The sequence below is a fragment of the Bombus huntii genome, chromosome 9 (assembly GCF_024542735.1).
Source record: "Bombus huntii isolate Logan2020A chromosome 9, iyBomHunt1.1, whole genome shotgun sequence".
Lineage (NCBI taxonomy): Eukaryota > Metazoa > Arthropoda > Insecta > Hymenoptera > Apidae > Bombus > Bombus huntii.
This window is the reverse complement of record NC_066246.1, coordinates 6,571,095-6,597,995: the sequence shown is the minus strand read 5'-3', so window position 1 is coordinate 6,597,995 and position 26,901 is coordinate 6,571,095. Positions and strand designations below refer to the sequence as shown.

General features: G+C 37.3%; 1 protein-coding gene across 31 annotated transcripts in view; it reads right to left on the bottom strand.

Moving 5' to 3' along the window:
• Window positions 1–26,901, bottom strand: part of LOC126869859 (patronin) — an 86,875-nt gene that overhangs the window by 11,678 nt on the left and 48,296 nt on the right. For 23 of the 31 annotated variants that reach the window (XM_050626953.1, XM_050626954.1, XM_050626955.1 and 20 more), the window contains exons 2-12: window positions 15,340–15,435; window positions 9,951–10,166; window positions 8,557–9,011; window positions 7,565–7,680; window positions 6,255–6,365; window positions 3,589–3,670; window positions 2,856–3,075; window positions 2,264–2,768; window positions 2,013–2,182; window positions 1,255–1,266; window positions 350–526 (exon numbers count right to left, since the gene is read on the bottom strand). In XM_050626953.1, coding sequence (XP_050482910.1) covers window positions 350–526; window positions 1,255–1,266; window positions 2,013–2,182; window positions 2,264–2,768; window positions 2,856–3,075; window positions 3,589–3,670; window positions 6,255–6,365; window positions 7,565–7,680; window positions 8,557–9,011; window positions 9,951–10,166; window positions 15,340–15,435 — 2,160 coding nt within the window. Of the gene's footprint in view, window positions 1–349; window positions 527–1,254; window positions 1,267–2,012; window positions 2,183–2,263; window positions 2,769–2,855; window positions 3,076–3,588; window positions 3,671–6,254; window positions 6,366–7,564; window positions 7,681–8,556; window positions 9,012–9,950; window positions 10,167–13,296; window positions 13,455–15,339; window positions 15,436–26,901 lie in introns of those variants that run through there. The other 8 variants (XM_050626924.1, XM_050626931.1, XM_050626929.1 and 5 more) reach the window with 6 other exon arrangements.

Sequence of the window (26,901 nt, the reverse complement as noted above, 5' to 3'; positions counted from 1 at the left end):
TGACTAAATGTAAGCAACGATAAGCAGAATAATCATACGTTGTTAAAAAAAAGACTCAATTGAAATTATTTTTTGATTAAAAGAAATTATAGAAAGCACATTTTCTATCTTACTTGCAGCGTACTAAGGCAATTATTATTATTATTGCTCTTTACTTGTTTCTTATATTAAGAATTAAAAATAAGAGATCAAAGTCCTTTTAATGATATCTTTAAAAGCAAAAGTACAAAAGAAGTTAACGAATGTCTAGAAGCCATACATAAGCCATGTATGTAAATTGCTAGACGAATCAGCAAATATTTCTCTTTCAAATGTTCATCTACAGGAACACTGTTGTATAATATCGTACCTTGAGCGAGAAGGGTCTCTGTGGTTTTTCTTGAGAGGGTTGTTGGGTTACGGGGGTCGTCTCGGAAACACTTGTCGGGGTCTCCCCCGAAGATCCGGAGGTTACAGGAGTGGGGGGACCAATTTCAGCCGGACTGTCCCCCCCAGACGTTGATGAAGAGGGAGATTTAACCTTACCCTGCAACCAGCCCAAGCACCGTGCCTTGTTAAGTACTTGGAGTCCGCATATGCTGAGTCCAATATGTCATCAACCACCACACCATGGTCGGACTTCTCCGCAGCCAAATATATACGTTACATTCAAGCACTAAACGCCAAAGCCAATTCAAAGACTTGCAAATACTTAATTGCCAATAGCTTTCTTCGCTATTGCACGACTGAATAATTCTTTTTAAGTAAGTACGATAGAACTTCCGTAGTGCACAATGTTCCCAACTAAAGTGAATGAGTAAATACGTATCTGTTTATCTGATTACTTGAAGAACTTGAAAAAGAAACATAGAATTTTTACTGCCTTTATCTTCTACATTCTCAGATATAAATTATCTTTTACTAGGAATTACAATTCTTATAATTTGATTTCGTCTATATTTAAGATTTTTCAGTTTTTCTAAATTTAATATCGATAGATGAGAAGTAAGTCAATTTGAATATAACTTTCTCGGTTAAAAGTTGCTAATTACTAATGTAAAACATGCATACCGTCACCAAATTAATTTAAACGATTACTTGTTTATTACTCACATTACTTATTTAGAGATATTTTTACATAAACATGTATAAAGCGGAGGAACGAGAACGGCATCCAAGGAACTGATAATCTATTTTATTATACAAAGTGTGTAGTCTACGTTCAATTTTATAATTCTGTAATAATAGAACTTTATCATATCAGCATGCACTTACCACCAAGTACAGCTGAAAGATAAGAAAGAAAAACGTATTACAATAGTTTAGCTGGCAATAAAGATTATCTGCATTAACCATGATAGGCATCAAAATTATATCACATTTGCAACTACACACAAAGATTCATTGCTCCAGAAGCTAATGATATGACAGAAATATAGATGTTACGGAAAGAAATTAACAAGTATCGAAAAATATGCGGCATTTACCTGAAATAAAACATTATTATCGCAAGCTCACTTACAACGCTACTTCACAGTAATTGAATATAGTAATACAGCCAGTTATAAAATCAAATAAACGTTATAGAAGCAAATATATAATAAATATCGAATTGCTTGTGGATCTAAACAAATTTCGTTACAGAAGAAAAAGAAACTGTTCGACGTTCGATACAATATAATTATGCATTGCTCTATACTAAACACCCGTGGCAAAATTTCAAATACCTCATGGCTGTATTCAATGCTCTGTTTCGTTTCGATTTATCTCCTTTCCCCTACTCTTGTACGAGAACAATCGAAGATTAATTCCTCCGGGATACTAAGTATAATTAGAAACGAGAAAACGAAGCACATATACGCTCTCTAAAAATACTTATTCTCATATCTTATCAATGATGCATCTTCCAATGAAAGAAACAAATCATTAAAGAGGCCATGAAAGTGATCTGGCTGAAATTCGATCGTGAGACTTTAAAAAATGGGAAACGCGAAGTTCGCGATCATCTTTTCGAGCGTAATCACGTATTTTACCTTCGTGACAGCTTGCAGGAACGCAGCTTTGCCCACTTTCTGCCGTTGTTTCGACATCACGACTTCCATCCTCCTCTTCTCGTTTTCTATGTGGCGTCGTTTCTCCTCCAACTTCAATCTAATATTATTCAGTTGTGAGGCCATAATCGTGTTACCTCCGTTCTCGTCTGCTAGCACGATTACATCGTTTATTCCATTAATATAGGAGGAACTATCTAAGTCATGCGCTTCTTCAAATAATAAATACATACCAACAGAATGTTGTTCCATCTGTTGAGATTGTTGGTTGCTCTGTTGCTGCCACGTGGTCGTATTCGGTAACGTGGCGAACGTCGTTTTCTTCTCACCATTCCTATTACCATTGGTCTGACCAAGTTTCTTATTCGACAGATTCGACTTGCTGTCGTCGCGTTCTTGTTCCGTGTAGGTCAAGTTGATCCCTTTCTCAGAGCTCTGCCTGCTTAAATTCGCGAAGCTGGCTAACTTGGACGTATCCCCGTCCGAATTAACGTTCTCGCTGGAATGTAAAATTTGCTTGAGCGCGACGTTGTCCAAGCTAGAATTTGAGGTCTGCCTTCTTAATCTCGGCGGTTCTTCCTTATCGTATCCGTTATCTGATAAAATATGCTGCACTCCGCTACCATACACATCCTGAACGCTAGATCTTGCTGGTAGTGTCGGCTCTGTGGTGCTCCGTTTGCCAATGTGCGCGCCGACCTCCTTGTCTGGATTTCTGCCGAAGTTGTGTAAATTGTCCTGCACAAGAAACGTCGTCACTCGATCGTTCCCTTTTACTTCTTTTGAATCTGAATAATTGATATCACGTTGGCAGTGATCACTCACCTGAGATCCACCAAAGTTCTCAATGGTCAGCTGAGAGTCATCCGAAACACTGTTACGCCTTGATCGTCGGCCAGCATACGAGCTTCTCCTCTGTTCTTCCCAATTGCTTGGCCGACCAGCGGCATCTACTCTAGTTATAGATTTCTCGTCTGCTACGGAACTTAACGTAGGGATGCCTTTGCCACGGTGGACTACGAAACTTTCTTCGCTCCCTGCTCGTCTGTGAAACAATCATAAATCAGAGATAGTAGAATAATTTTCAACGCTTTGATCAGTGTTTGCTATTCACTGATTTCGTATCGAATGCTGATAAAGGATAAATTATATTTGATTTATGATTACGTAGCTCTAAGTCTGAAGAAACGAAGCTACAGCGTGTTAGTGTTCGTATTAAACATTGTTAGAAATACGGTCTGCCTGTGTTCACGGAGTGTGAATCAATATTACAAGGAAATGGATTAACAGTTGACTACTAAGAAACTTATGCATTCCGAAAGCGATAAATGTCGTTTGTCGTTCCATATTTTTTGCTAATCTTTATAACATTAGACTATGATCTCTTTACGACAGAGTCTAGCCTTTTCTGAAACGAGAAGAATAAAGATCTGTCTTGCGATATTTTGACCGAATATGCTCTGTATTCTTTTTAAGGATCGTCATACGAAGAGTAGAATATTGAGAATTGTTAGGATTACTTTCGAAATAAGTATAAAAATGAAGCGTGAAAACCTACCTGTCGTCGTGAGAATAATTTTCGGCAGTTTGTTGCAGTGATTGTGACTTCTTGACAGAGGAGGATGACGGTGCTTTTGCAACTAGAAAATAATTCAATGCTATAGCGATCGCTTACGTATGTACCTAAATGATATCAATATCTAAATCAATAATCACTCCTGACGTGTAGGACAATAGAAGTTCAGAAGGATCCTTTAATCGGTGTGAAAACATTAAGTTGCATCATGATACACCGAATGAAACTCACGTGCGAAATTTCTATACACTATCCGGCAACATTGTCCAACATTGGCGATCGGCCACTGTGCTGTGGCTGCAAGAAAATCGATCGTAACAAATAAATCGTGATCGCGTCACGGATGAAAATTTGTCGCCAGACTATAGAAATTTCGGGACGCACGAGTTTCAGAAACCAATATGTCTATTGAACAAAAGCTAATGTTATCATACACTGGAAAAATGTACACTCGTCAGATGGGTAAAACGGTTAATTAGAGCTAACAGACTAATCTCTAGCTGTGTCTAATCGTCGTGGTAATGTGTCACACAAAAAGAAAGTCGACCAAACCCATTCAAAACGAACGAAACAAGGGGGGCAGAAATAAAAATAGGTACAAGGATCACCGAGCAGACACAGAAATACAAAACACGCAATAACGTAGACGATGTACGTTGCAAAACAAGTATACCAACTTAATATGGAGTGGATATATTAATGAATCGTTGAGATTTCTTCCTGTATCAGTGAATATGATATAAGACAAAGAGGAGGCATCATGCAGAACGAAAGGAACGGAAAGCTAACGACAACGCAAGCGGCAACCAAACGATGAGAACGAACGTTTATTAATACTTATTTTTTTTTTAATCACAAAAATGCGCAAACACGTATTCTTCATGCAGTCCTAATAGTTAGAAGATCGCTACTCCATCATGGCATTAAATGGTACGCAAAATAATACGATTAGTAAGAAGCAGAGTGCGCCTAATAGTTATCTGCGCTTTGTTACATAGCTAAATCTAAACATCTGGCCACGTTTTAAATGCAGAACGCATTTTTCATTCGCTTGTTTTTCCTTTTTTTTTCTTTTCTTTCTCTTCCCTCTGTCTCTTTTTTTTTTTTTTTTAATTAATTATCATTAGTAGTAGTATTCTTTTACACGTGATAAAAATATGGACACATTTTGAAACAACTCGTTCGATCGTTCCTGAGTCGAAGTACGTATTTTACTTTCAGCTTGTTTCAGTTAACGTCCTTCTTATGCGTAGGATACAGACACGCGATAATATTGTTACTACAACGATGACAAATCCGTCAATGGAACAAAAATCGAGACGTACTGTGCGATCTTGGAGAAAAGATTAGACACGTAAAAAGATCGTGGATATCGTTCCATCGTTCCCGAAATCATTAGGAAACCAGTTATTAAGAAAAGTAACTCTACCGTACAATACCTGCGCGAACATTGAAATACCATTTTTTACGTGATTTACGACTTAAAAGTCAATTAGCGACGTCGAGTTTAATCCATCACGTTGTTCGAAAAGTTCGTAGCGTTTCTAACAATCGATATGAAATTCAGCTGTTCTTCGCGAGATCAGAAGAAAATTTTATGAGAAACTTCTCTTAAATAACGAAATGCTTAATTGGACGAAATATTGTTCGTAGTACGTTAAATATAATGATCAAAGGAAACGATCAATTTACTGGGAAATTTATTTCGAAGTGATCAATAGAGAAAGCTTTTTTGTTCGATAAAACAACGTTGATCCTACTTGTGGGGATTACTATTACAACAACAGTTATTTAAGAGAATTCATTGTTAAGAAGAAAAATGAAAAGTTTAAGAAGAAATATTCGCGATGTTATCCAATAGAAAATCCCCATTTCCTCCCTTTGAATATGCTACAAATTTTTCGAACAACTCAATGGTATAATAATTTGATTCTAGAGAAATTAGTTTAATTAGTTTAATTTATCATTAACTATGAGTCCTTATACTTTAATCGTCAAACTCATTTTAACAATAATATCTCTTTGTGCATTGATAATTACATTTGTTTCCTCTATATACAGAGTGTTTCAGGTTTCCTCGATGAGATACAAACATAGACTAGCAATTACCTGATTTAACAAGTTCTAGCAAGAATACAAAATAATGATATTCTAATGATAGAATGTTCTTCTTATCTTTACCGATAGAACGTGGTACAGTTTAACAGAGAAAACCTGAATCCGCTCAGTATGGCAAATCTACCTTTTATTCTAAAATTCGCGCACGTATTCACAGTACCTTTGTCACTCCATACTCAAAGGAAAGGGAAAATGCGTCGCATTTAAAATGTAGTAAATCTAAAGAAGACCAAAAACGGAAAACCAAGAAAGTTAAATTAAGATAGAATGAAATATTACAAAGTTGAAAAAAAAAAATAAAAATAAAATAAGAAGGAACCATCGAAGAACAAACGACAAACTCGACAGGTTGATGATCCCTCGGAAGACCTGAACCTTTTTCATACTCTTTCTCTTTTTCTTTTTTTGCGTTCGATTTTCTTTTTTTTTTTTTTTTTTTTCATTCGAACCGACACGTCAGTCGGCGAAACGCGATTCAGAGAAGACCACCTAGTTTCATGATTTTTGGTTGTTTGGTAACGTGTGGGTACCTGTGAAGCCTGGCGCGGATACGGAGAGGTTGCTTCTCAGATCAGGTATCGGAGCTATAGACTGTGGCAGACTTCTTTTATGAGCTACGCCATGACTATTGCGCGGGCAGGCTGCACCCGTCACCGCACCGTATTCGTTCATTGGCAACCGGAAGTTGACGAAAGAAGAAGGCGAGGATAGCGTTGTTGTCAAGCATCAAGAAGGTTACGCCATAGAAATATATGGAAATATTACAGTTTTACATTAAGTGATATAATTACGTGGAGGATCGTCGCTGTTGATTTGTTCTTTCTTTCTTTTTTCTTTTTCTTTTTTTTTTTCTCTTGCAATTGTTTCTCCTTTCTTTAAAGTAAATTTTATTATTAATCGTGAAACAATATATAATTCGACTTAATTTTTGTCTTGCATATATCCGTCTAAAAAGATACAGATGCGTTTATTAGTCGCTGCTAAGGACCTGGATCTCGAGACTGGGAACGAGTGTGTGTACTGACACTGATAAAAAGCGTGATACCGTTCCAACTGCGAGCAATATTCCGTTTCGTTGATTTACGATTCGTTAGATAGTAACAGGATACGAAATTGTATACAGATAGCGTGTGGGGTATTAGAAAAATTCTGTCGCGCGTTGTTTTCCAGGATAGAACAGAGCATCGAAACAGCAACGTGATACACTTATTATAACTTATTGAAAATAATTCTTGGCTCTTTAGAATAGTCATAAAAATGTGTATGTGTGTACGCGTGAGTCTAGATTTTGTTTGTTCAAAATTAATAATAATTTAGTAACTCTTAGTAATCTTAAATCGAAGAAATGAATTAAGATCACTGTATCGTTCGTTACTTAACCGCGTGTACAGAAAGAAGCATAAATCATCTATCTTTAGCACCGAAGATAGTTGGTTTATTTCTTCCAGTCTGCTCACTGATAAAACTTTCAAGCTTTTCGTCGGTAGCGTAGAATGAATTACACGAAGCTTACACGCTTATTGAACATAGTTATGAGACAAAACTTTGCTAAGACGTTTTCTTAACCTTATGATACGTGCGTAACAAATTTTGTACAAATATACAAGTACAGATTGCTCGCAACAGAAGCGGAATTCCATGGAAAAAAAGTATAATTAAAAATAAATTATAGAACGGGTAAGTCCAATACAGAATGTACGCAGCCTTCACCAATCACATTAATCCGATACCAAAATTCATTAGCCCTTCCTGATCAAAGGATGCGTTCATAGTGTCGAACAAGTCTCTCCAATGCTTTTTAATCGGGAATCGCCATTCTCGTCTTGAATACTTTACGTACCATCTAAGAACTGCATCGCCCTTTCCTCGCCTGGATAACGTACACATTTCGCCGGATGAATTTCCAATACGTTGTACATGTCCGCCAAGAAAACGACTAAATTTTGCTTCATGCACCTGGTATAGAAAAACGAATTATTTAAATGACCTGAGAAACTTTGCTGTATGTGCTAGTCGTTGCTAACAACGCTGGAGTAAACCACGTTTCACGATGCTAATCAAAATTAACATTACTAAGGTTTTTTATGGAGAAAGTTCAATTGAAAGAATTTGATCGATATAAAGTTCATGTAGAACAACGAGATTGAACTTCATTTAAGAATAATATAAATTAGGTAGATGTTGACGAAAAAAGTCACCTTCGATTTGCATAATTTTTTAATATGCTGTCGCAGGTCATTCTGTGTAGTATCGCGAGGGTATTATTTGGGTGAGACCGTTTATTAAAAAGTTATTATCAAAACAATTTATATTTAATAGAGTGTGAGTAACAGAGGCTTATTTTCTTAGGTAACCCACGCCTAATCCAAACGCATTTCTAATTGATACCACTCTATCAAAATACAAAATAATTTTACTTTCTTTTATAAATAGATAATTTGTAATAAAAAAAAAATAAAGCTCTTTTTTAGAACAACTTTTTAACAGACGGCGACCCTCAAAACTTTCGCAACGCTGCTTAGAGCAACGACCCTAAGAACATATTAGAAAATGATGGAAATCGAAGGTCCTCTTGCAAATAATTATCGTATATTACAAAGAAGATTAAGCACATTAATACTACTGGCTACAGGAGAATTGATTCCCTTTCGATAGATCTAACATTCTTCCGAAATAATACTAAGCTAATTGATAGAACCAGTTACCATTGAGAAACTTATATTTTCCAGTTTGCATGTCGAGTTACTATAAAAAGCTCGAAAAGCTAAAAGTAATAAAAAGCGAAGTGAAAGTTAAAAATCTCACGATCTTCGATTAATCTGCGACTCTTACCCCCTCATATACGTCACGTCTTCGGGTAGCATATGAAAAATGGAATAGGGTAAGCATCGGTTACAAAACGCGTGGACCAGCGACAAGTTGTGCAGCGCGTCCGCGACCGACGGTCTCTTCGACACCCTGATGTCCATCCAATTGAGCTCGCCGGGGCAGTAGAAGGCCACAACGGCGGCAAGGCCGACACCATCGCATAACGATTGGAAGTCCTTGGCAGCTGGCAGTTCTGGCAGTCGCGTTTTATCACCAGCACCTTCCTCCGCCTGGATCTTGGCAATCAACGCGTTTGACGCGTGGCTGATCCAGAGAAGAAGTCCTTTCTCGTGGTCCGCTGGCACATCCACCTCCGCCTGAGGGTCGAACCGCCGGATCGCCGAAACTACTCGATCTCCAGTCACTACTTCCTTCGCGTACAAGACCATCAGGCCCTCTATCACAGCCATATGCGCGGACTGCAAAGAGATATACGACTGTCAGATTCTATCGTGGACAGAATATTTAATGGAAAGAGAATTTATTTGAAAGATTTTATAGCAGCTGCTATACTCTGTAATTTACGTAGATGTTAATACCAAGAGAAGGAGAGTGGAAAGGAGGCGAGAAATAACAGGACCAAAGGGAGTACTGTGTGCAATATAAATCAGAGGACGGTATGAGCATAGTACGGAGAAATAAGTTACAAGGATTATTGTAAAACAAGTCCATTGTGTGGCCTTCTGGCACCTCGAATTACAATAAATGTCTATCTGTTTTATAGTGGTTGTAGCATAGTTATAATAGGCCATAAGAGGAACTCGATTTACAATTATTTTCCCTGTTGCCTTGCGCTCAATTGACATTTATTTTACCCTTCATAAATCTTTTATATTCAGATGTGTCGCGTGGTTACGTATGTATGTTATATGTGATTTATTGTGCGTTCGTTAGGACAGCAAACTGATACGGTTTTAACAGAGATAGATCAATCGGAATTTTATTCATACGGCATTGTAATTAGAGTTTTGTATGTTTAAAGATGGTATGGGGAACAAATTAGATTTTTTTGTTGAATATTCTTTATTTTCTGACGACTAAGATTTCGAAGGAAATATCTACGCGTAACTATCTATTTGATGTTTCATTTCCCAGATTATAATAGATTTAGTAATAATAATAACAGTAGATTTCTAAATAATTAAAAGTATATTTTTTCCTTGATTTATTCAAAGCTTGACAGTTTCTCGTACTTCCAGTTTTAACGTCGAATAGACATTATCTTACAGTTTCGGAATTTTTTTCTCAAGTATTTTATGCTAATACCATTTTCGTTCGCGTATCATCACGATCGCGTGTTTAGAGCGCGGTCGTAAAAATTCGCGAAAGTGCAACCGAAAAAGTTCACTTCATCTTACCATCTTGAGTGGTGAATTTTGAATGAGAATCGTTTCGGTGAGTTGAGTATTGTTTGGCTCCGCGAGGTAAACACCCTTTCTGGCCAGGGCTTGGAGAATACCGCAATGATTCTGATTGTGATAATTTGGATCCGAATAGATGTTCGCCAGCGCCAAACAGTATAGTTCCGCATTGGAAAGTGCGTGGACGATCTGCGGCTTCAGGTGTTCTTGGTTCTGAAATGAAACATTTTAATAAAGTTGTGCGAGTTGTCTACGAACGACAAACAACTTCGATAAATCTTGTCTCTTTATGAAAATTGCTTACACAGAGGAAAAAACACACCTCGGAATGTCCGTCATAATTCTTACTAGATAAAACAAATCTCCCTGTGAAGATATACGCTTGTACAAAAATCCGCAATCTAATAATTATCCATTCGAACGTAGCCAATATTGAAAAAATAAAACAAGAATTTCAGACGCAATTTACTCAATTCTCATGAACCGTTTCCTATAAAAGAAAAAAAGAAAGAAACCTCTTAAATTATGAAAAGGAAACAAAAAAATTTCTAAGCAACAAAAACTCAAATTAAAAGAAGGAAAGCGGAGAAAGGAAGAAAATAGCGGCTGCAGAGAAATCAGGTTCGTGTCAAAGCAGATCTGCTCGTAGCGGCAGCTCGAAACACAATACCCTGTGTCGCATAGGTTGGCCGCAACCGCATAAGAATATCCGGCAGGCACGACGAGCAAATATTAGTATTCCGTAATTTCCGGCGTAGTGCGCGGAAATGCGAAGAACTCGAGACGATGCATCGTAGTAACGGAAATACACTGGTCGTCGCTATTGTCGCTGAACTATCGCGGAACAACACGCGCCACGCGTCTAACCAACCAGGATAACGCTTGTAAAAGAAGGAAGAAAACATGCAGAATGCAAGAGAAAGAAATTTGAATAATTTCCCTTGAAACGTGAAAATTCTGTTCGTTAAAGTATGAGATAAAGTTTGCTAAAGGGTGAGATTGGAACATAAAAGTTCGAGATTTCTGATGAAGGTCGCGTTCTTATGGCTATTCCTTGATACGAAGACATTGTCAAACTTGTAACACGTAGCATAAATTTAAATTGTAGTTTTTGGTCTTTGATAGGTTAATTGGATAATTAACGACGTTACCATGAATACTTATCATTTCACGATAATCTCGGTTCACCTAGATTTCAAGATGCCCGCAAACTAGATCGCGAATATCCAGATACCTTTACTCGAATCGTCAACTCCAAGCGGACTTGAAGCGTCGCCGCGAAAACTCGTTTCTCTCTTTACGATTCTGCCTCGTACAGAAAAGAAATTGGGACAGAATTGATGTTTCGTCGGTCAGCGGAGCTTCGGTCGAGACAACTTTACGATAGAAACGTGAGGTTCTTGCGGTTTGTTCCAAGTTCCATATACGTACAGCACAGAAAAAGTTAATCCCTTTCCGATTGTTACTGCCTCTCGCTTTATATGCCATACAAACATGTTTTTTTTACTTTAAGTTACTTTTCGAAATGTGGAAATAACACCGTGGTGTTTGGTTGAATACTCAACAGGGGAAGCATTAAGTATGGAATATTTAATTATTACGTTTGCAATAGTTTTACGTCCTTTATCATTATCTCTTTATTAGCTAATAAATAATTCATATTCGTTAAGAAGCGACATAAATATGATAATTCGACATCTTATATCTTTTACAAGTTACATAAAATTAATCACTTTTTACCACATTAAAATTAATTTAAAAAAACCATAAAAAGCCCAAAAATTTGATATGTTAAATAATTTGCTATACAAAGAATTACTATTGAAAAAAATTATACAACTGTCTGATTTATTTCGAATGCTTAATGTAAATTACTTTGGCGACTATTAAATACATATTAAAGATTTCTTTTAAAAAAAAGTACATCAAACAGTAAATAAAAGATAAATGGTTTCTAAAGTATACCTAAGTATATATATCTTGCGAATTTTATTTTTTCAATCTTTTCGTGCGACGCGTCTTACTGAAAAGAGGAAAACACGACGTCATCTATCTAAAAGATAATTACCGCTATGATTTACGCTACATTAATTCCTTACGTAGGCACTTGAAATGACTGAAATAGCCCCCGCTGGCTGTATATATATAACGGCCAATTAAATCTGCTCTTGGACCATAAAAAAAAAGTGGCTCGAAAAATCGATCGTAGTTAAAAGTCTGTTGAAAACGAGCGAGCGAGCAAGTCACTGATCTGAAATAAGTAGAAAGTATTACGTACATTATTTTGCCAATCATTGGAACTTACGCAATCGCTAGCCCGAATCTACACTTGCTAGTACAATTTTACGAACTTCGCTTTTTCCAACGGGAGGAACTCGCAAATCAGCTGTAACAAAAGATAAATCGGCGAGACACAATAGGGAAGGAGAAAAAACGGAAGAACAATCGAAACGATCGATTATCAGATGCTCAGGCTCCGTTCGCACAGGTGAAGAAAGCCGCGACAACTACTCGTTGAAGATGAGCCAGACTCTGGTCTCTATTGTTTCTTCCAGAGAGTCGTAATCATCGTCGGATTACACCTTTGACTTTAAAGGGAAAGCCGAGACTCGGCAACTGGTTATCCGAACGAACGAAAGTTCAAGTGTGAAAAGGATGCGACTAGCTTGCAGATGGTTCATAAGGAAGAGTTATAAGGAAGAAAGAGGAGAGTTCTTGCCGGTTAATCAAGCGATACCGGAGAGATCGTGACTAGAGGCTGAAACATCTATTGTGGCTGAATTCATTATCCTGGAACAAAGAGTACCACGGATCGAAAGTATTTGGTCTTGTCGATGGTTAACGTCTAAAAATGAGGCTCGTGTGTGCATTTTGATTATCAAATTAATTAAATATTGCTTTTACGTTGTAATTGCGTGGTAGGGCAGGAACAGTGAACGAGAACAACAAACGACGAAGATGCGCCTTCTCCTTGTGCCGAACGTTTCTGTAATTTAACGACCAAAGAAATACGAATTCCTCGGATATTCGAACGAGCTGACAATTTCCCTAGTCTCTGTCTGAACAAATGAAATTTAATATCATGGAACGCGTTCTCGCGTTAAAAATTCATGTAGTTCAGTGGACAAAAAATATGGGTTTCCCAGATATTAAAAACGAACTGACGATTTCCTTGATCTCTATTTGAACAAATGAAATTTAATATCGGAGAAACGATTGCTCTATTACTCGGATGATCTATCGTACGAACATTTCTGTCTTCTTATTAGCTCGGATACGGGAGGCTCTAGCGCGCTTTCGAGTAGAACCGTTCGATAGCACTTTCCAAGTTCAAGGGTCTCACCTGGCGGCGCCGGAACACCTTGAACAGCTCCCTCTCGGTCGTGAATTTCGAGCGTCTCGAAACAAAGAATCGATAGCTAGCTATTAATTGATTCCGCTTAACGAAACGGCGATGGTCCTCGGCTAAATAATACATCCTGCGATCGAGTCGACAAGGCACAAAAGAAACGTATAAATCAACGCGAACGCTCGTCACGGTACTTCCATGATTTACTGATCGCAGAGAAAGAGGTCGGCTGCGGACGATCGCGCGGTAATTCAATTGCCTTAACTGGATCAACCACACAACCGAAGCTTTCGTGTGTGCATTGTACGTGGAATGCCAGATACGGTTGTGAAGTAACAGTGTAACAATCGATATCAGTTTGTTTACTTTTACGATACAAGGAATAATTACTCCAAGCGATTACCTATCCTTCGCGCTCTAACGTTATTACTAGTTTCGATATACAATTTTCCTCGATTGCTCGATTAAATTGTACTTCAAACTCGCCGTGATGTTTATTATTTCTATGTAGGGTAATCCAGTAAGAATTAGCACCGTGAATACCTTTGGCATCGCGAGAGTAGGACGAGGAGTTCTCGAGCAAAAATTGTTTGATATTTCCTTGTTGAAATGGCTACATTTCGAATGCAGAATTATTTCCATACGGCGTTGTGCCATGACGAACTATATCGTAGTGATCGATAGGGGCGTTGTTCGTTTCACACGACGAAATATTTCGTCTTGCACGGTGATTTGTACCTTTTCATGACGTTCCATGTTTCGTGTAAAAATCTTTCGCGCCAACGAGAGATGAGATTATTTACGTAAAAGAGAGGCACTTGCACGCGGAATTGAAAATATCTGGACGTTTTCAAAACTCGCGAAAACGGAGAATTCTTTGTTACGACTAATATGCTGCCTCGAGTTTTCCTTCCGCGTTCGCCGCGTATTACACGGGTCCACCTCGTTCGTCATATCTATGATAAGCAATCTCTCGTTATAACAGATATCCGTGTCATTTCCGAGAAACTTTCCCGAGATTTCGCCGTTCATTATCGAAGTTCGGCGGAAGAATACTTTTCACGGATCTTTATTAGCGTTTGCCGAGTAAAACGCCCAACGACTTTGCGTATACCTTTCACGATGCCAGCAACGGTTTTCTCCGTCACGAAATAACGACGTGTGCCACAAAAGAGTTTTCAGCACGCGTTAAAAATCGCGGAAGAAACCGAGCTACCGCCATTGAGAACCGACATGCCCACCGGGTGTCTTCTCTGAGTTGTCGAATGATACGCGGCACTTAGAAAAATTAGAATTTAACCGAAAACGACGATACTTTAAGAATCAAGTAGCTAGACGGAGGTCCTGTCTTCTATCAGCGAATACGACTGATACTTTGATTCTGTTCTCGGAACACTGCTGTTTTAATTGAATGTTTCTGTCGAAAGTTCTTGTAAAGTTAATTAGTCTCGAGTTAAGTGAGTTGAAAAAGTCCGTAGTAGAACCAAAGACAAACTTTCAGTAAAAAAAACACGTAGTTTGTGACGTAATAATTGCTTGAAGATAAAGGAGGGATCATTAATTACGTTGATCAGAAAATTCCAAGTTTAGATTAATCGGAGAAGTTGTAGCTGAAATTTTCAATAATCAATCTTTAACGTGATTGGTAAAAATATTTATACAGTTTGTGATCGACCAACTCTAAAATAACAGAAACGCAAGGGATCGTTTATCACGTTGATCAGAAGATGGTAAGTTTAGATTAAATCGAAAAGTTGTATGTGATATTTCCAACAACTAATCTTCGACGTGATTCATTTATTTATTATTATTCGTTATTGCATTTCAGTCAATCGACAACTTATTTCGACGCTGTAGAACTGTTCGGTTTCGTTGTTAAAATATTCTCCCTGTGTTTTCAGAACTCGATTCTTACAATCGGTATTCAATTTCTGTCCTGTCGTAATTCAAATTGGCGTTAATAAGAATCCGCGCGTCTCTGTATCGATTATAACGTCAACTGTGGCAGGTGTCTGGTAAAAAATCAGCTCTACTTACCTCATTATCGATATAATACGGATCACGAAGGTTTTCTGGCACTCGGTTGTTGTACGCCTTCGACAAGAGCCATTTTACGGAGGCACGTTGTTTGGCCTGCAACAATGAAAAACAAGAGAAAATCAATAATTATCACTTGGAACGTTCGAGATCGACGTTTGCACTGTCGATAGACAATGACGAATGAATGTAACAAAAACGAAGTACGCGATCGCACTGTTTAGATTTTGCGTCGAAAAGTCCCAGTGCATTTGAAAGCTACGAACGACTGACGGTACTTTGTATCTCATTGTTATCTTCTCAATAATTTTTATTGGACAAAACTCGAAATATTTATAAATTAATAGTATACATATATAATAATATAGACGTATTTCATAAGAATAACAAGTATGACGAGCGCTATTGCGCCGCTTGTTTTTCTTCGCAATCGATCAAGACAAGCGTTGCCGTATTGTTCGAGATTCTTCAACCCTATTTTTTTAAAGACCTCTGGGACTCAAACGGTTAATATTTTTCCATCTTAAAAACCATCGATCTAACTATAAACATATACACACGTACTGCTTGATTTGACACGTTTGATCGAAGAAGATTAACAATATAAAAATGTAATAGCCGCAATAACAACGCGTTGTTCCTTCGTTTCCAAATTCCATGTATTTTAATCATTTTTCCCACTTTCTTCCAATCTCTAAATAAATAAGATAAGATTTGCAAATTACAGACGAATATGTAAGAACATTTGCAACAAGATCGGACGCATCGCAGCTTATTCTGTCTAAGGGTTTGTGTATCGTTTAAAACGTTCCTGTCTATGGCTGTGTAATATTATCTATAGATTACAGAGGATTAAAACATCTTCCTTGCAACAAGGTTGTAAGGTTCAACGACTATCCAGCAGGTGGTACGCTTTCATCGCACTTTTATACCTTCGTGCCTCGTACACTTTCCTTCTAACAATAAGATAAGGCACTTCACCAGCCACTCGAGACGCTTCTTCGCGCCTTATTGTATGGTAAATCTTCAAGCACCGCGCCCTTTTCTAGAATCGAGAGCTGCCCTAACGTGCCTGACCCGACAGACAAATAATTTTTAAGGAAAGTACATACATACGTAATATACCTTCAATGTGTCGCAGCCAAGCGAATGGCGCATAATTCGTCGATTCGTTTCAACGACGGATATATCCGTTGTGACAGGCAATTAATAGCGCTACTTTGGCAACGCAGTACGAGTTTGTAAATTTCCCGTTTTGCATAATTTCTATCGTCGTATCGAATACAAGGTACGTGAAAAATGGGCAAAAATGTTTGTTTGCCAGTCGACGTAGACTAAAATCAATGTCATCAACGAGAAAGATAAAAATCTTGTCGCGTTTGTGAAAGATGCTCTACCAGTCCTGACCAAATGATCGGTTTCGATATTTCATTTAAAATTGTACATTCGTTATGTTATTTCTGTTGTTCGTCTAACTTCATGTAAATTCTTGTATTATCCGATTAATCAATTTCTCAATTTTTATTGATACAACGATGTCCGCTTCGCGATAACAGGATTAATCACGATTACAGCAACAATTACGTCACTCGTCAATTACGGAGACCGATACAATCGTACGATACAAGTATTTTGAGCGAGGAAGAGCGTCGATTTATAACATTGGGCGAGGCTCGGGAATGTGTGCAAGTTAAAGGGGTCAACGAAGTCCGGCCAATCATTGTTATCGACCCAGCACAAGCATTGTTAGTTATACAGTAGTCATCCTTCCTTTCGTGATAGACGACCCTGAACGGCGCCTTATGTCCCATTTCGTGCGCGGGATGCAACGGAAGCTTCTCCCGTTCCAGGTCGCTCGTGAAAATCCCAAGACGGTGGGAAATTGTTATTTTGTTCGGAAAGTAACAGCGAGAGAGATGGCTCTTTGGAAGCAAATTCACCTCTGTTTTTATTACCTTGGTTTCTGATATACCCATCGCTAACAAGGGAAGATCATCCAACTCGCAGATTCGACAAATTATGAAACTTTGGGAATATGTAGACGATATATTGATACGTATTACGCAATTATTTTTCTTTTTTGCTATGTAAATTCACTCTAAGAGGGTGACATTGATCTCTGAAAATCCAGTTATTTTCGAATTTTACGTTATAGCTTCCCTAGAACGTTGATAAACTTTTTTGCCAAATGACGGTCCTCGTTAGAAGAAGTAACTTTTGTCTGGGAATCCTTTTTCTATCTTTTGTAGTTCGCGAATCGAAAGGTAAAATCGGAAAATGGATTTTCAAGGGTCAATATCACCCTCTTTGGGCCAAAAAAGGGTCAAAAAAGATTGCGTGATACATATCTATATATCGTCTACATATTCTCAAAGTTTCATAGTTTTTCCAAGTTACAAGTTGGGAGTCTTGCCTTGCAGGTTGAAAATATTTATTTATTTTTATACTTGTACTTATTATATACGATATTTACACGTACATGGATATGTATATATTCGTATTTATATTTACTTATTAACGATACTTTGTAAATTATTGTTAAATGTTTTGAACGATTAAAATGCGAGTTTAATAATTCGTCGTCTGAATTGTCAATCCACTAGATAAGATTAAATCGTTATCTTTCTTCCTTAACTTATTTTTGTTAAATACATTCCAAGGCTGTACTTTCATTAAATACATACTCTAAATAATTAACAATCGATATAAAACAAATTACGATATAATTAATTTTACAACATCAGGCTGCATTGCAATTGGAACTGGTGAAAGTTTGAATTAAGCAAAATCTCAATAATCAGACACGATTACGTTAGATTTTTCGAACCAAATGAATTAAGCCTTCGAACGAAAGACTCGGCGTATCAAATGAATAGCAAATTTGATAATTACACAGAGATAAGTCTCGGTTTTAAGCAAACTGCGCGAAAGATAGCAAAAACGGGTCATAACCACTTTGAAAAGATATCGAAATAGACTGAAAGAACCTGCCAAGTTTCAAACGAGCACGATATTCAATATACATCCTCTCTCGTCCTTTGGAACAAGTTTGAACGACGAAGGCTACCAGAATCGTGAAATATTCTCCTCCCAAAGGAATATGTTGCGTTATGTACATTCATGACGGCTACTCTATGTTAGATTTGTTGTAGCTCGTATCTTTGATGCTTAAGATAACGCTGGAGAACAAGAAAAATATAGATAAAACATATAAACACGACGGTCTTCTTTTTTTCCAAATTATTAGTAGTAATTCATTCCAAATTATTAGGAAAGTAGTTTTTCCATCGTGAAAGGGACAAATTGAAAATTAAAAGATATAAATGATGTTGTGAAATAAATAAATTATCTAGATATAAAGAAAATTGATTGGAACAATTTTTATCTAGTACTTTTTAATTCCTGTCGTTGAATTAAAAAAGAAAAAAATCTTCGATGGAGAAGTATCGCAGTGTCTATTCGGAAAAGGCACGTTAAAAGCTAAAGGAACTAATTACAAAACTGTAATCGCGCAGTAATTTCAGTTCTGCCATTCCAGAGTGGAATTTCTGCTGCATAACGATGACGATTCTCCGTTTACAATCTACCGGATGATCGCTTGCGGACGATATCTCTCGCACACTCATTCAACTTGACCAGTAATTTCAAGGAAGAGCGAGGAATGCAGAAACTCGGAGGCCTGCAAAAGTCGGGAGTGGCCGTACGAAATAGTAATGGCACTTCTGCTATGCAAATGAATGTTGAACGAAGGAGTTTCTAATGCCTTTTACAGAGACGATGACGTAGCGACGTAACCATTAGGAACTATCGATAAGAATAAATTCCTATAACACAATATCCTTTTTATTGTCAGGATATGACTGTGCTTTTTAATTTAGTATCTTGCCTCTTACGTTGATACGCAGAACCGAGGAAATAATTTTACGTAATTATTTTCGAATAATTAGAACTTCTGAAGATATCGCTTCTTTATCCTCGATACTAAATATTTTTATTCACAGAGATATTACATATATACATTCCATTTACTATCTAAATTACTATTTACAATTTGTATAAATTGTATGATCTCGTACGTTTTATTCCATTTCAGATTTACCTGTTACCTGCATAAATTATGTCTGTGCATGGATAAACGTCGGGTAAACTGTCTTCTACGATGCGGACTAGCAGGGCAGCTGTTTATCTCAAATCTAAATACACGCGTATGAATGTAGTCGAGTACGAATACGAAAGCGCATTAGGCTTACTACGATATACAGAGAATATTTAATATATCACATCCCTGTTACAAAACTGACGTACAGCGAGCATTAAAGCGACGTTACAGTAGAACTATCAGCATGAGAAAATTCGTTTGAATTCTTTGCGTTAATAACTTAGAAGATAATAACGGAAATGATAGAAACGAGAATGATTAGCCCTTAATAGCTTGAAACGATCCGAGTCTTATTACGTTTCGTTTTTTAAAAGGCATCGATCCAATAATTCATTTGCCTCGTCAAAGTACGTAAAAGTGACACGATTAATTACGCGAAACATCGTTGCTTTTATTTCGTAATATTCGCTTAATAACGTGGCTGGCACGATATTGCATTACGCTTGATTAAATGCACTTCAACCACGAACATCCAAGTATTTTTTGTACACGTTACGGTACCAAAGTAATCAATTGCTAACTTCTCTGCTAATTATTAGTAACGGAAAGAATATCGATCGGCGTAATAATTTTCTTCAAGACAAAAAGAGTTCCATTATCGCTGATATAATTGAATCTCCATAGACTGAAGCGGTATCGAAGTCCTTGGCCTGACTGGTTTTCACTTTTCTTTCGAACAGCAGGACACTAACGCAAAGAATAACACGAGATCGACGTTTTCGCGATCATGCGACTTCGCGGTGGAAATAAACAAAGCAATAGCGTAAGTTTTTCTTCGATGTTCGAGTATCGATTGATCAAGTCGAATTATACGATATCAGCTTGTTAGTGTGCAACGCATCGTAACGCGTTAAATCAATCGAACAATCTGAACGAACAGATTCTACGGTGCCCTTAGACGATCAATAATACGTATTGTCAATATTTCAAGATCCTCAACGAAAATGAAGTTTGTCAATAAATACTGACGATATCGTATTGACAATGCGTATTGATCCTTTTAGTTAAGAATCTTTAAATATTGACAAATATATATCGATAGCCGGGTGCACCCTTACACGTCTGATCGAGACAAATTGTTGTTAACATTGAGAGTAAAGAGAAATTAAGTAAAAGAGAACAGAAGAAGAAATTATTCTTCAAGAATATTCTTGAATATTCTTATTCAAGAATAGCAAGAAACATTTGATTTGGTTTCCTAATGCAAGACTCATCTTAACAAACGAAAATTGGAAAGGCATACCGAACACAAATTAATGTAATTCGAAACGTACGTTAAACGTAAATTAATCTATTTACGTTTTATTATAAATATCTTGTATTTATTTTAACTAGTCTGCAATCTGGCTTATCATAAAAAGCAACGAGAGATATTTCTAGCCGACGGTAGATAATAATTTATCAATAATTCAAATAATAATATTTATTATCAACCAGATAATAATATTTATGAGTCGTTGTTTTCAATGAAAATTGCGTATAATCGAGAAAGGTGTGACACGATCCGCCGAGGTACGAATAATTCTCGAAAAATTATCAATTTTATCTGGAATAGGGAACATACTAAATAAACCGTGAAAGTGCATATCACCGACCGTAAACTCCCAGGAAATTCGCGCGAGATATCCCGCGGCAGGCGAAAATTTCCATTACGAGACTCGATAGCAGAACGAAATCGTAAGATGCAATATAAGAATAGATGAATGGATGGTTAAACTTCTCCTAATTTCTCTCTCTCTCTCTTTTTCTCTCTCGGTAATTATTGTTCAGATTAAAAGATTGGTAATATCAATATTTAGATTAATTTTTATTTTCTCTTCATTAATTCTGTATATTTATTTCTTTATGCACTATGCATATACTTTTTTTATATTTATTAAACAACTATATATTTATTTCTTATTTTATTTATTCCAATACACTACATAAATACATACGTAAATTCAAAGTACAAGATAAAATGAAGTTGTTGAAAATGTAACAATCTCATCCACTGTGCAGGATTAATAAAGCATGCATTACTAACTAAGTGCCTGAAACAAGATAACAGTCTTTCCATGAGATGCTCGGTTCAAGGATATTTTCGCTTAAATCTCCGACACCAAAGCCCGTGCAAAAATCAATTCTTATCCGGGAGAACGTAATTCCGCGTACGAATGAAAAATGCAACGAGGCAAGAAGCGAACGATCCTTGAAGCTTCGGCAGATCGCACGGCGAGCAAAACCTACGAAAGTGGGAAACACGGGGCGCAATAAAAAGAAATCCTTGAATGTCCACGTTAGCCAACGTGTTCTTCAAACGGGCACCTTGGTTCTGTTACACAACCGTGTCACATATAGGCATGGCTGTTCGAGTGGAATAACGATCTATATTCTGTACAATCTGCTCGAATAAATATTCGAGTCACGGATCGCCGTCAAACGGATCGTCATCGATCGCGATCACGTAACTTCGTCGATCTTTAATAGATGAGCTCGTAATTTTACAGAAGCTTGAAGCTTCGTAACTTATAAATTGAGCGTACGATGCGCGAAAGAGCTAAACAGGGGAAATTTCACGTAAAAGTCACGTAAAGGCTGTCGACGTTGAAGATCGACAAAAATTCGACGGAGAGCTCTTCGACATATCAACAGCTTGTTACTTCGGATAAAAAAGCAGGAAATTTGAGGCTGAAACGTGTCTTTACGTTTGCTGTAAGCGATATGTGTTAGCGATTAAGTTAAAATACGCGACGAGAGCTGACGTCGTTTATCGTTTATCTCGACATCGTTCGTGTACTCAATGACCTAATTTTGTCTTGCGTTTCCGCGTAATTAGTTTTAGAATCGAACTGCATTTCGTAATATTTAATATATCAACGAGAGTTATTTTCCTTCCGTTTCTTTCCATCGTTCCCTTTAATACTTTAATCGAATCTTCTTCTTCTTCTTCTTCTTCTTCTTCTAATTGCTGCAGTGCTGCTGTAATCAGGACAGAAGCGATACGCACTCCTCGCTGCTGCAATCTGTGAGATTCACATAATGTGACAAAACTCTGGCTGAACTAGTTCTATGTTGGAATTTTACTACACTGGTGTTCAAAGTAAATGATGGTCCGTAGTTTACAAAACTCGTTTCCTTTATAATCGTAATTTGAGAATTAAAATTTGAGAATTAAAATTAAATACTAAATTTCAATGAAAACATTGAAACAATATAGGACAAGGTTTAATTCCCTTTCTCTAATAAACTAGTAAAAAGTATTGCAAATTTTAATGCGATAAAAGAGAATAATAATAAAATGAATAACAGAACTATAAACATATAATTTAATATACTAGCAATAATTTTTTATAGTTATATTCTATTATTTACCACAATTATATCTACCATATTATATTTACAATCATATTTATCCTGTTTACTATTCACTTTACCATTCCGTTATCCGTTATCATATTTGTAATGATTCACTTAACTTCACTTAACTAAAAATAAAAATTGAACATACGATCGGTTCGATATATTGTTAAACACTCGGAATGTAACACCGTTTTCAGTATTCGTATTAATTCTATTCCGAAGATGAGGATGCAATATATAACCAGACTTTCTAAGTAAGAAGACTGATCCCGTGCAACATTAAATTCTTTCCACATAAGGATGTGTTGTAATTTGTTGCAGCAAAATTACACGAAAGTATTCCTACAGCGTACGTATACAATTAACAGTAATTGCCCGACTTTTCTAGGCGAACGTATATATACCATGATGTGTACCATGTAATAGCACGATGAAAGCTATCAGAAACATTACCAATCTGCCGAACAGTCCGGACATAGAACGCTCCTATAAAATGAAAAAGAGCTCGAGCTTTCCAAGTAAGTTGGCCGGTAGCGAGGAGTAGAAAAATATTTTTCCTCGGGGCGATGGAAGCGGTAGCAACGGATGTTTGCTACGCTCGTGCATTCGTTGCGAGTTGCACGTGCTCCGCACAGAAGCATTAACGCGCGGAGAAAACGGGCACGCGAGCGCGCGCGCCACGTTTACGCTCGTCTATAAAAAGAAGCCATGTCATCGCTAACAACTAGTTGTCATACGACATCGAGCATAGCGTTACAGACTGCAAAAAGAGAGAAAGAAAGAGAGAGAGAGAGAGAGAGAGAGAGAGAGAGGTTCGATCGAATTCATCGAGACACCGGTTTCGATTCAACGATCAGCGCGACGAAGAAATCACAAGACTATGTCACGACGCATCGTTAGACTCTGTTGTACTCAATCGAGCTTGGACTGTTAGAGACGTTTTTCTACTTGAAAATGCTTCTAAAGAGGGATCGTAGGATGATTTGGGGCGAATGAAGCTTACAATGAGAGAATCTATCGTGCCATTCTTTTTCCCTTTCTCCTCGTTTTCGTTCTCCTTTTTTCCTTTCTATTTTTGGTTATAACAAGTCGGAGTTTTAGAAAATGTTGCTGCAAGACTGATTTTTATTCATTCAATTTATGGCTCATACATATATATTGGATACGCTAGATGACGATCCAAGCGTACGTTGAAATTACAAAAGTAGCTCTATTTTTTATGTGATTTGGAGCAGGTGAAATAGTTACGACAAATCGTATAAATTCAACTAAAATAATAATAAGAAATGCTTGCCGGATATCGTATGCTTTAACATTTATTTAGTATCAAATTCATGTTTCGATACGCGACACATTTACCATACGCTTATCTACCATGCTAGTAGCATAGAAAATGTTCCGTGACCCATTGTACGTTGATCTTTAAACAGTTTAAAGTAAGTAGAAGAGAGGAAATGTTACTTAAACAGAAGAGAACGAGGTTTGTTATTTTACGCCACATTCGTGGAAAGCATTTAGAATTTACACTTTCTATACTCTTTAAATATTGTCACACGTACAGTACCCACGTTTAATTAAGTGGAAATAAAGTATTCTGGGAAAAGCGTTACAGCAGAAACGAAGTTAGTAAAAATCATACTTCGCAAAATAGAAATGCGTACAATGTACTGACCCGACGCTACTATAAATCATTATAACGACTAACTTTGCATTTTGGATTTAGTCTTTGTTACCTCGATATCAACGATCGTGTCGTGTAGAATTTTGCTCGACAATATCTTTTTGAAAAATAATTTCATAAATATAAAGCAAGATAGGCTGCAGGACCCGACTCCCGAATGTGAAGTTCACTTTGTACGCAAAATAATTGTACGCTAACCCTCTCAAATTACATCTATCTCGAGCAAAGTATCTTAACTTAAACACGCAATTACACGCAAATAAAAGTCACGCTTGACAATTAAACAAAAATTCATTAAGAAGAAAAAACTCGCAACTTCTTCCTCGAATAAGTCGAGAGAAAAAAATTCTTGTCAAAATGTTAAAAATCAGAATGTTAAAGAAATCCTGAGCGTGTCACGGACGAAACAAAAATCGCATTGCACTGTAATCGTTCATCTTATCGAGGCTTGTGCCTATTACGATCTTTCTGCGCAATTAATCACGACCTATCTAAGTATGTACGTATTTCTATATCTTAATTTACTATGCAGATTACTGTTGTAATACATTTATAGTAGAAATGTATATATTTCTACTTGTCGGTGTTTGGTATTTCGTTTCTGTTCTGATTGGATAAAGTATTGGGTTGGCAACTAAGTGATTGCGGATTTTATCATTAGGCGGTAATGACAAAATCCGCAATCACTTAGTTGCCAACCCAATAAAAGCGAAAGCCGCTTTAAGTAAAAGCATCGGTCGGCTTTAATAATTTTGAAACTGACGAAATTCTGTTGCAGAGCCTGCCGGCTCTTTTATACAGATTCATGTCAAGATGCACTTTGTGAACGTTCAGCGACGACGGCACACCGAAGAGACGCATAGACGCACATATAATGGGGCTGTGACGAGAGTGCCAACATCCATTTTAATAATTTTGAAAAGGAGTAATTCGAAAGCGCAGCTTAATCTGCGAGACATCAGTAAGATTGCGAAACGTGCCCACCTTGACGCGGATTACGTGGACGTTAAAATCTCTGCCAAGTATACTTTAAACGCGATATTTTTTAACACATAATACGGTACGGTACGGCCATACAGTAGCGCACTTATCTGTTTAAGACCTATGACCTAACCGCCCATGTCGAGAAATAGGCGTGTTACGGCTTAAAAATAACTTCCACGTTACCTCCTTAATGAGGCCACGTAATTCCACGCAAACCGATTCTCTAAAACAAAACGTTCGACAATGAAGTTGCAATCGACACGTAGAAAGACAGAAATAACCGACATTTCACAATTTCCTCTATTATCGTTCTATGGAAATAGGAGGAACGACAAAGTAGCTTTTAATACGCGTTACACGTATCGAGCACAAATTGCGAAATAACGGCAAACATCGTATATTATTTATTATATGATGGATGATTTACGCTGCAAATTATTTTACATTCGAATGGAATTCGATTTGCCACGTACTTTTTTGTTCTTTAGGTTTTGGATCGTTTCACTTTTCGGAATTTCATCCCCACAGTGTTCAGGAAATTCAGACTTTTTGAAGGAATTCAACGTCGGAGGCCACCCCTCGAGAAAAAAAGAAAGGAATTGAAAGGCTCTGTCACGTTGTTTGCACGAGCGCAGCCCTCCTGTTAGTCAATTCAGCGAAAACACGAAAGAGGTGGAGAAGAAACAAGAAGAAAGCGAAGAAAAAAGAGCCGGATGGGAAGGGTTGACAGAAAGAGCTTTTTTGCCGGGATGCTATCGTTCAATCAAACAAACGTCCGACTTCCTGTCGTCGTCGCAATTCCGCTCTTTGTCCTGAAATTTCGCGCACGTCCATCGAAGAAAAAGCTGTTCTACGCAAAAACATAACATCCGATCGACATGTTAACCCCCGACTGCACTCGAACCTCCCTGCTATCCGCAAGATCTATGATCCGTATGTTCTACTATCCAAGAGTTCCCCTATCTAAACGTTTTATTTTTATTAACGGAACAATATTTTTGGATTCTGTCCTCTTCTGTCATACAGGGTGAGTAAATAAGGAGTACCGTCTATGGCTCTATGGAGACAGGTTTTTAACGAATTATGTCGCACTTGAAGGAACTCGTCGGGTGGATGCAATTTTATTTTTTTATACCTTGTATTTTCTGCGACATCAAGATGACCTCGCTTTCTTTGATAGTCGTCGTATATATTTTATCACATTACTCGATTCAACTGGACATTCTTTACAAAAGAGTATTAACCTATTTGCACCGGAGAGCCGTTAGTTCGACAGATATTTTATCTGTCTAATTTGTCAAATTTAACACATGGGAGAGAAAGACAGCGCAAACACAGGGTTACCGTTTCACGTTTTTGCCCATCTTTCATACGTTAAATTTATACTTGCGCAAAT